Here is an 11,194-nt window from a genome sequence, read left to right as displayed (position 1 = left end):
TTTTTTATCCAGGAAGATACAATTTCTTAACAATGATCATTAATTCCTGCTACAAAATGCTACTCTAGATGCCTTTTTACGAGTCTGTGGGTACTAATCCCCTCTCAAACAGTTAACTATTAAAGATAAGTAACTAACAGGTTAAGCAGTTGGAGATTTTATTTCACTTTTAGATTGCAGGTTGGTGGGACAAGTATCGTGTAAGGAACGGTGCAACTCTTCGCTGCAATCTCCTGAACGTTATTACTGTATGTAACTCTGCAGGCACATTAAAGCAAGTTGGTACGAGAAGTTTGATCTAAACAGGGACTTTGATGGCTGTGCAGAAAGCTGTGATCTAAGAATCATCTTCAGCAGCAGCTTAGCCTGGAAGCACCTAATTAAATTCACAATGTCCTTCCTCGTTTGGGGTGAATGCTCCTCGGAGTTCAGCCCCTGCAGAGACCCAGAGCCAGCCCAGGCAGGGCTCCTGCGTGAGCAGCTTGTGGGCCAAAGCTGAGCTTAGCAGAGCTAGATTCACTGAGGAGCTAAATCCAGCCACCAGCGGGACCAGACCCCTCTCAGCAAGCAGTGTGCAATAGCTTCTTTATAAAACAGGGACAGAAAAAAAAAAAAAAAAGGCAATGATAATGCCTTTGCTTTAGGATATGTGCAGCCAGGAGATATTAGTTTCTGCTCATAAATTTCCATTTCGTGTGAAATGTGCAAGCAATCTTTAAAAAAAGAGACAGAAATTAACACTTCCCTTCATGTGCCTTAAAATTGGTTCCTTCTTATGGTCTGACACCAAGAATCTGGTCTCCTTTGCTATATGGTGGTACGGACGCAGCAAGCAGCCTGTGGAGTGACCCCAGCTGAAGAATCCCATAACTGGGAACCTAGGGTGTGGGGTGCGATTGCACCCTGAATCGCACTCACATGGAAGGTACACATGGGGCACGGGTCCACACACTGGCCAAGTTTTATTGCCATTGAGCTGTTATACTAAAAGAGACTCTGAAAAAACACAGAAAGCTGACTCTATTTGTGGAAAGAAAGGATCTGAATTTCTTCCCTGATGGAGGAGGCTGGCTGGATCAGGCACAGATGGATATTCAGCTGGGCAGAAAACCCCGGCTGGGCTGGCTGTTTCCTTATTCCTGAATGTTGGTTCTGATAGCAGTTTGGAGGGGTGCACCTATTCCCACAGTTTATTTGGGGAGTTCAGACATCTAACTGTTGAGTGTTGGATGTCACTTGCAAAGTCATATGCCTACAAGGTAAGATTTGTTACTCCCAAGCTGAAGATGCCTCCATATTTCATTAAATCTTGCCTTTCAAGTTGTAGCTGTCTGATGCCTGGTTTGTAACTTGTTCAATGTAGTAAATGTTGATATTAGCTTAGCAGAAGCTCCACATCACTAAATCATTTTCATTCCACTACCAGCCATCAGCCTCATATGAAAAAGAACTTAGTCCAGAACTAAGACGCAGTGTGATTCCTTCCAGTCACGAATAGTGGTCAGAAATATGCTGGAAGGTACACAAAAATGGTAAGACTCTGACTGAGGAAAGTGTGTCTCTTTGGACAAGTGCAAGGGCTTATTTCAGTTCCAATGATGTCAGTGCAACATATGCATCTGCTTCAAGCTCTCCAGGCGTAGGGACTGACATCAGCTTGTGCTTAGAAGTTCTTCTCAAGAGTACTATGTCTCTGGTGCACTAGAGTCAAGCAGAGAACATCCTTCTTCAGGACTACCATTTTGCAGTTTTTCAGGACCTTCAATTTACACCTTGAAATAAGCAACAACAACATTTGAGTACAGAAGTGTTTCTTGATTGCTCAGCATTATCTGCCTAATACAATCGTATGTTACTGAAATGTCTCATAGAATAAGTATCAGTGACACATTTACCAATGTTTAGTGAAGGACCGTCTCTTGTAACATCTTAAATAGCATAATAGTTGTCTTCACCTGATAAAATTCTAATTAAGTGCGACAAAGTATGGCCAGTCGAACAATTTTTCCTCCTGTGCCAACCTTGACATGCTTGTTTAGGAGAAGCAGTGCTGCTGTTTCACTATATTTATTAACATGGGACCCAAGACCCATTTTGTGTGGCTTAGCTGGATTCTTGTTGCCCTTCCCTGCTAGCACAGGGCAGGGTACCCCATGATTGCACACTCTGTGCCTCATGTTGTGACAGTGGCTGCCCAGTCCCTCATCTACAGCTACTACCAGCCCTATAGTATCTCTTATGCCTTCAGGTCACCGGAGCTGAACTGCTTCAGGATTTCCTGGCAATAGGATGGGGTTGTTGAGGATCACTGGAACTGCAGCACATGAAATCCATCCACACTGTGCACCATCGTCCTTCTTCATGCCCTCCTGTTCCTCTATACGCACACTAGACAACATGCCCATCACCCATGCTGGGGTGTGAGCACACACATTGAGAAATAGGCTTCTTCTTTACTCCCTGCTTTTCCAAAGGACTCTACATCTGTAATTTCACCTTCAGTAGTGACATCGCTTCACTGACCCCTTTGAGACACTCCCTGCCATTACTGCTTTACATGTCAGGCTTTTCATTCCCGTTTCCTCATGGTGAACCAGATCAGGGAACTGAATCTGCTGGAGAGAAACCTTTTTTTTTTTGCAGGTTTTTATTTTTTCAGCCCGATGTTTCCCTAATCCAGTGTACAACTGCTAATGCTTGGACCAGCACAGCCCAGGAAGCGGGAATGAGCAAGTCGCTTGGGCAAGTGTGGGGTTTACTTCGGCTGACATTACCACCAAAGAAATTCACAGGAAACACTGCCAAAGTGAGAAAACAGCTCCTAACTTAGGTGTTGTGAATTGCCCTCCCAAATACTCAAATGCTAGAGAAGTCGATGCCTAGACAAATGGATGTGTTGGAGTCCTGTGAAACCTTTGTTGTTGGTGACTCACATCCTCCGGCTTTACCCAGTTATAGTTCCACCTTATGGGCTGTCACCACAGGAGAAGTATACTTGGGCAAACTGACGCGTGAATTTAAACTAGTGAGTTATTCTGGTACTGCCTTCTGGGTGGTTAAAGTTAGTCCAGACCAAAAGCATTTTTTTTTTTTCAACTTAGCATACATTACAAAAACATTTATGTTAATCACTTCTGTTCTAGGTTGAGTATTTACACCCAAAATACACAGACACTTCCATGGCAATGCTGACATTTTTTCTTGCAGATACAGTTGCTCTAGGCACAGATTCTGCAAACACAGAACAAAAAGTTGGTCTGCATCCCAAAAGTTTTACAATCTGATCGCAAGTCCAAGAGACGACCAACTGATAGATGAATACAGGGAAACAATGACTTAGCACGGTTTGATCATCCTTGTATTAACTGCTAAAACTTCCTCTGTGCCAAAAAGTTCTCATTTTGAGGCCTTCCTGTTGGACTTTCTTAACTGAACTGCATCTGGAAGGTTTGTGCTGCGGAATTTGCCCATGTGTTTTTCCCACAAATATGCTTTTTTTTTCCTACATACAATAAAACAATAATTCAGCTCTCTTCCAGTGTGATCCAGAAGACCAGATCCAAATCTCTCTCGGACTGATGAAGGGTCAAGCCGACAGCAGCAGGCTTTGGACCTGGCCCAGGCTGAGGGATAGTCCAGACTGACATGCTAATTTAGGGCCTGATCCTGCAGACTTTGATTACAATGGGATTTTATTACAATGACAGAATTGCACAAGTTGGAGATGGGAAAAATCAATTAGGTCATCTAGTCTATTTGTTGCCAGTGTAGGATTGTTCCCTACTGCACTTTTTTTTAATGTTCTGCCATTACATCTTTTAAATATTTGAAGCATAAAGACATTATTAAATATATTGGGACTGGATCTTTAGGAACCAGTTTATTTTTTTAAAAGTATACATATTCTCATAGGTTCAACTTATTGTGAGTAAAGCATTTCTCATCACTCACTTCTTTTGGTTTATTTAGACTACGCAAGTATAATCTCTTTGTGATATTAACAGCTTTTGAGAATGCTCGTGATGTTATAGAAGATTAACCTCTTAAATTGAATATGGCTAAAGAACAAATGGGTTATGTTAGGAAACACAGAGAAATGTAACAACTGTCAGATTGGGAAATATGGAAAAGAATAATAATACAGGCACACACATACTTACATATATATGTGTGTGTGTGTTGGGTAATTTCTTATATATTTGTGCCTCTCTGCATGCCTTGCCCACTCTGTGCTTGCCTCTTAGTTTGTACAGGAAAAGCAAAATCTGAGGCAAAGACTAGTCATGATTTGCAATCCCTTGCAGTGCCAAGAATATTGTTGGTATTTAACAAATAGTAGATGTGTCAGATTGCGCAACCTTTACTCAGGATGCCTGCTCCAGTCCTCTAACCCTTCTCCCTTCAGCGGACATTACTCACCCCGGTCTGTGGGGATGCTACTGTGGATACCTCCTTGGTGGTGAAGTCTGGCCTATGCTGCCTACACTCTGAGTAGCACCTGAAAACTACGGATATTGCATTGGACACAGTATGCTTCATTTTCAAGTTATGTATCAGAAGTAATCAAAGGCCTTTATTTCTTTACTGTGTTTCCCAAGTTGAAAAGGCAAATTAGTGACCCTTTTGTTCACTTACACAAACTGTTTCCAGTCTAGAGAAGAATGACAAAGGGTTAGCATTCAGCTGTCCTGTTCACATGGCTAGTTTTTATGACTAGAGTGCCATTTTAAGCAAGCACAATATCAGCTATCAATTGAATGTTATTATCTTATTTTGGATATAATCTGAGCATCTTGAGGCCACCTTCTTTCCCCCCCAATTTATTAGCTATTCGGAAAACTGAAATTAACATTTTCTAGCCATGGAAAGTTGCACAGAGAAACCGCTGGGCAGGAATTGCAATAGTGAAACCACTACACATTATTCCTCTTTGACTAAAGGATTACTTAAAAAAAAAAAAAAAAACAAAAACAAACCCCAATACCTAGCTGATTTTACAGTCTCCTGCTGCTGGTTTTAATGCAGTTCAGTAAAACAGAGGGCTCAGACATCTATGACTTTCCGGCAACAACACGGACCATCAGCCATTCTCCCCCTCCCCACCCTCTTTAACAACCCCCAAAACAGAGAGGCGCACAAAACCGCCCCGGGAGCTGTTTCTGATTCATCCATTTCAGTTGCAAGGAACTACTACAACCAGCTCCCTCCGCCGTGTGCGCTGCTGCCGGCTCCTCACGTCCCCCGGCCTGGCGAGAGGCGGCTTTTTTGCAAGCCCGATCCCCGCCGATGCCGGCACTCCACCGGCCACAGGCCCACGCGCAGCTGTGCGGCCCCGCGCAGCCCGGCCCGGCCCGCTGGCTCTGCCTCCCGAGGGCTGATGTCAGCCTGAACTTTGCCACCGATATCTCATCAGGATGAGCGACATAAACAGAGAATTGCACGCCAGAGTTTTGCTCTGGAACAAGCTCCTTCCACACATTTCAGCAATATAAATCTTCTCCTTTTATCGCAGAACGGCAGTAACTGTTTATGGGTTCGGTTTGTTATTGTTGTTGGGTGTTTTTTTCCCCCCCCAACGGAGCTGGTTTGGGGGGGTAACCTGGCTCTCCGGCGTCCTCTCGCCCTGCCTCTTTGCAGATCCCATCTCGAGTCAAGGCGCAGCTTTTGTTTTCTCCCTGGTCTATGCCTCTGCCCCTCTTCCACAGCAAATAAGTGACCTCTCCCCCCCGCTGCTGGTCACTCATGCATACCCTGCCCTTCTGCTTGGCCCTCGGTCAGCACACACCCCACAGGGCGGTTTTGCCGAGGCTCTTGGGTGACCCGCGCGGTCCCCGGGACTGTCTCCTGACACATCTGCCCCACACGTCCCCGCTGTAGCAGGGACACATGGAAGGCAAGAGGCTGGAGAGGTAGCAAGCGGGGTTTCTCAGCCGTGCTTTGTCAGGGCAAGGAGAGGGAGTACACTCCCCGTTTGTTTAATGTTTTCCTTATGTTTCTCGCGGAGCGTTTATTTTTTGACATGCTTTCTCTGCCCACTGGTGCTAATGCTGCTCGAGCGAGCTGGCTGGCTGGCTGCAGGTTGGCTCACACACGTGTCCCGTCCTTTCTCCGCAGCCTTGTTTATTTATGCCACTCGCCTGGCTTGCTCAGAAATTTCCACACACGCACTAGCACACGAGAAGTCTCAATCTCCAACAAAACAAAACAAAACAAAACAAAACAAACACGGAGGCGAATGCGCTTTCTTCATGTCAGTGTAGCCCCTCGGCTTGTCTGCCGAATGACTTTTATTTTATGCCTCTCTGGCAATCCCACCCCATCCGGCTCAAGTATCCTGGATTAGAAAGACTTTCCCCAGAGTCCTTTTCAAAGGGAGCCTCCCACAGACCTTTAAATCCCCCACATTTTATGGTACAGATATTTAACAGCTCTGAGAGGGGCAGCGGGGGGAGAGACTGAGGAAAACAGTTACAAATAGAGTGGCTGCTCCTCACACCACTGAGGTTCCTGATGCGATCAGCGCCGTTTTATCCGGCTTTCTCTCTCATCCCAGCGATAGCCACTGAGATAAGAAGCGAAGCAAGAAACGGTTCAGTGAAGTCGCCGGTTTTTCCCTGAATCAGCCTCACCTCTCCCTTTCTAGCCCTCCCCTTCCCCCAAAAAAGAAACCCTCGCCGGAGAAAGGAAACGCGATACCCTTCTGTCAAAACAGGCGGCTGTGCCTCGCCTGGGTGCAGCTGAGCTGCGCCTTTGCTGCCGGGGCTCTGGTGAGGGTCCCGCCGGCGGCGGGGAGGCGGCTGCGGGCACCCCCGGGCGCTGCGGCACGGCTCGGCACGGCCCGGCCCCGGCCCGGCCCCGCGGCCCAGCCCCGAGCCTCCCCTGCTGCCAGCCGGCCGTGGGGACGGCCCCCGGCCCCGACGGGACACACGGCTTTGCTCTGCCCCGTCCCGCCGGAGAAGTCACCCCGGAAAATCCCTGCCCCGGGGGGAAAGGCAACAACGGAGAAAATCCCGAGGAGAGGGAGAGGCTGGAGACCCCTCACCCCCCTCCCATCTCCCCATCTCCATTTTGAGCAGGGCTGTGGGGGGCAGATTCAGGCAAGGGGAGGGGGGGGTGCTGCGCTGTGTCCCCCTCCGCGGGGAAGGGGCCGAGCACACCGCCCCGTCCCCCCGGCAAGTGGGGGGGTCTCCTCTCCACAGAGGGGCCGGGGCGCGGCGGCCAGTGGCAGCTCCGCGGGGGCCCCGGGAAGGCCGGCAGCGGAGGAGAGGCGAGCGGAGACCTCCGGGCGGGGGCTGCTAGCGAGGCTGCGGAGCCCCGCCGCCCGCCCCGGCCCCGGCCCCGGCCCCGGCCCCGGCCCGCCCCGCCCCGCCGCGGGAGGCAGCGCAGCCGCGGGGCCGGCGCGGAGCGGCGCCCCCCGCCCGGCCCCGCCGCTGGAGGATGCTCGGGCGCCGATGCCCCGAGGGGGCTCGGCAGGGAGCGGGGAGCCTCCCCCCGCCGTGCCGGGGCGCTGGGGCTCGCCTCCTCCCGCCCCGCCCCGCCCCGGGGCCTCTCCCCCGGGACCCCGCTCCGGAGCAGCTCCCGCATGAAGCCCGGGGGCTCCTGGTCGGCGGGAGGGAGAGCCGGGGGGGGGGCCCGGCCCACCTGCGCCCGGCGGCTGGCGCTGCCCGCGGCGCAGAGCGCGGCTGCTCCGGAGCGGCGGCGGCGGGGCTGGGTCCTCCTCCTGCCCCCCCGCCGCTCCCGCCCTCGCACACTCCTCTCCCACCGCCATCCATCCATCCATCCTGTCGGCACCTCGCCCGCCCGGCGCACACACGGGCGCGCAAAGCCGCACGCACCCCGGCACCCCCACAACATGCTGCCGGCCACCGGCCCGGCATGGACCCCGGCGGCGGCTGCTCGGCTCCTCTCCGCTGCTGACTCCCCTCTGAGATTTGCGGCAGGTAGCGGGGCAGACAGTTGGAAAGTGCAATAGGAAAAGCAGAGGGGAAGGGGAAAAAAAAAAAAAAAAAAAAAAGGAAGGGAGAAAAAAAAAAAAAAAGGAAAAAAGGCAAAAGCCATCAAGCCGGCCAAGCCCAGCTTTGGACCTCAGTGCAGGTATTTCTGCTGCTGTGTTCATCCCTTGCCGCCTACCACCCCGGTTTATTTTTTTTTTTAAAGGAAAGAAAAAAAGAACGAAAAGGAGAAGTCGAACTCTCAAAGGGTTACTATGCAATTGCGACTGATTTCTTGGTTTTTTATCACTTTGAACTTTATGGAATACATTGGCAGCCAGCACGCCTCCAGGGTACGGCGACAGGGAAGAAGTAAGTGCGAAGAAATTTATACTTTGGTAACTTCTGCTTCCTCTCGTTGTGCTGTTCACCTGTCCGGGGGTTCTTGTGCCCCCGGTGCCCGTGCGAGTGCGCTAGGAAGCAAGTCCCGCGCCCGCGGCGCGGCCGAGCGGATTTGCGGGCAGTTTCATTGAGTTGGAGGGATGAAGGCGATTTTTGATCTCTTTCTGCTCTTCTCTCGCGCCTCACCGGGATGAGCAGACCTGGCTCCGGGAAGACATGCGTCTGCTCCTTTATATTTTAATGTCTGGTAAAGGGCAACGTCCTTTCCTAGCTCTTTCCCCTTCCTAAAGGGAAAGGGCAATGACACGACAGGTAACTTTTTGCCGTGATGCCCTAAGCGCCTTTCTCCACCCCGGTCACCGTTTAGCGACCTGGGGGAGGACGGAGAGAGAAGCCCCCACCCCAAGAACCAGCAGTACAGATTATCGCTACAGGTTAAGCCTGGCGCGCGGCGATACGGAGTGGGGGGCTGGGGTGTCGCGGCGCTGCCGGGCCGGCTGGCTTCCAGCCTCCACTCGCCACTAGTCACTTCGGTGGCACCGTCCGGGAAGCCCCCGGGTCATCCGTCGGCACTGCCCTGGGGCTGTGGCCCCTGGCTTTTTATGTCGTTTTTGTTTTTTAAATTCCGTGGGATGAGGGGAGTTCGTCCCTTCTGACTTAGCCAGCCCCTGACCAATGCCGCCTGGGTCCGGGGTGGCAGCAGGAGGGAGCCGGGAGGGCCGGGGGGCGAGGGGCAGTACCCGGGGGTGCTGGCAGCAGCTCCTTGGGCGCTGCCGTCCGGAGGAGGCGATGTGGGAGACCAGAGGCGAGGAGAGCCCCCCCGGCACCGGGGCAGGAAGAAAAGCGAGGCAGAAGCGAGTCGCCCCCTCGGGAAGGCGCTGTCCAGGTCGCGGGGCGCTGCGGCGGGCGGGCGGGCTCTGGCTCCGCGGGGCCGGCAGCACCGGGCAGCTCCGAGGACCCGGGTCCACGGTGACGCCCCCCGGCAGGGCCGCCGGGCAGAGCCCCGCCGGGGCGCCCCAAGGAGCCGCCGACGGCGGCGGGATGCGGCAGCGGGGGGCACCGGGACGTGCCCTAGATCCCGCCTCGCCACCCCGCCTGCATCGGACCCGTCGCCGTTTCTGGGGAGGCATTTTCTGCGCACCTACCGCGGAGGGGCTGCTCATGCCTGTCCTCTTTCCCTGACAGCTGCAGATACCGAGGAAATGTCATAAAACACCGCAGCCTGCATTTAATGAGCAAGAAGTAACTGAGTTACTTCCTCAGGGAGTGGACGGGGGGGTTACTATTTTTTTTTTTTTTTTTTGCTCGCTCCCTTCCCCTGCTTGGCATGTCTAGCCCTTGAAAGCCTCCTTTGTACGGTTTACCTCCTGCACACAAGGTTTGATTCACCTAAAGTGCCCCTAAAGCAGAGCCGAGGACAAGAAAGACCGGGGCTCCAGCCCTCCGATCCCCACGGCCGCGCAGCGAGGGAGCACTAAGGGCTAAGTAAAACATGTCAGGACATCCGATTTATTACCCTTGGCAAGGGAGGGCTCCGCAGCCTCCATCACTTCCCACCCACTCCTTTAACCCCTGGCAGCCGCGGGCCCACAAGCCGCGGCTGCCCACCCCGACGGACGCGGGTGGAGGGGTTCAGCCCCGGGTCGGGGGCACAGCAAGGGTTGGGGGGGCAGGACCCTCCCCGTGGGGCGAGGGTCGGGGAGCGGGCCCCCCCTCCGCCCGTGCCTTCCTCCGGCACCTGGTGCGCGCCGCACCGGGCCAGAGCCGGGCCGGCGGCGACCTCTGCTGTCCTGTGCCGCGGCGGGCAGCCCCGGCGGCAGGTGCTCGGCTCCGCTCCCCTCCGCTCGGCCCGGCCCTGCCCGGCCCGGCCCGGCCGCTGCCCCCCTCCCGGGGCCGCCCTTTTGGCGGGGGAAGGCAGATCTCCCTCCTGCTCCCGGCCGGTCTCGGTGCTGGGCGCAGGGCAGCCGCGGTTTCCCAGCATCGGGGCTGCTGCGTGTGCGTGTGGTGTGCGCTCCTCAGGCGAGCGCCGTCCCACCTAGGTCTTTCTTAGGCACCCTGTTTAGCGGCGTAATTTTCGGGAAATAGAGCTGGAAGCGTTGGCTGCAAATAGTTAGCTGGTTGGTACAACGTGGAGAAGGTACTGAGTACTTGCTCAAAGTTTTCTGGTTAGAATGCAAGAGTTATGTTAAATTCATAGCAACCCAAGTGGCTGAAAAATCACACCTAGAAAGAGTCAGAATGGAAATCTGGCTCGTTATTTTGGCAGTCAAGACAAATAACCGTCAGAACACCTCACCTGGACGTGGTGTACATCATCCACTGGCCGAGGTCTTCAAATCAGGCTGGTTGTAAAACATGCTTTGGTATAACTAGTGGTTATCTGGTGTGAAGCAAACACTAGAGTGTGAGTGTTATGAAAGTTATTACAAAAGAGGTTACGGTCACCACTTGTACTGATCATTTTGGCTTTAAAAATCTATGAATTGCTATTAGTGAATACTGAAACTTGAAAAAAATGATGGTGTGCTGGTAAAGAAGACACCTGTCAAATTCATCTGCTACATGGAAGACTTTCTCTGGATTTCTGTTTCTTTTGCCCAGATAGTCTCCTTTAAGCATAAGTCCTAAACCCATTGCTAGGGAAGTGTTTTCAAACTTCTATTTAACCTATGTGTTTTTAAATATAGTACAAACCACTTGCCATCAAGCAGTCAGCGAGCCCATGTTACTTCATTTTGTTTGATATCCGAGTCCCCCATTCTATGTATTACATTGTAGACTCCCGCATTTTAAGATAAAAGAATAACGAAGCCTGAACTGACTAATTCAGGATATGCTGGGCCAGACTCTCAGCTGGTATA

At 52.3% G+C, this 11,194-nt stretch overlaps 1 protein-coding gene across 1 annotated transcript in view; it reads left to right on the top strand.

Moving 5' to 3' along the window:
* Positions 1-8,047: 8,047 nt before the first annotated feature.
* RSPO3 (R-spondin 3) overlaps positions 8,048-11,194 on the top strand; it is a 63,209-nt gene continuing 60,062 nt past the window's right edge. Inside the window, exon 1 of the mRNA XM_050894994.1 lies at positions 8,048-8,303. Within this exon, the coding sequence (XP_050750951.1) occupies positions 8,207-8,303 (97 nt within the window). The 5' untranslated portion in view covers positions 8,048-8,206. The remainder of the gene's footprint in view (positions 8,304-11,194) is intronic.

The sequence above is a fragment of the Gymnogyps californianus genome, chromosome 3 (assembly GCF_018139145.2).
Source record: "Gymnogyps californianus isolate 813 chromosome 3, ASM1813914v2, whole genome shotgun sequence".
NCBI classification, from domain to species: domain Eukaryota; kingdom Metazoa; phylum Chordata; class Aves; order Accipitriformes; family Cathartidae; genus Gymnogyps; species Gymnogyps californianus.
This window is presented reverse-complemented; position numbering and strand designations above follow the sequence as displayed.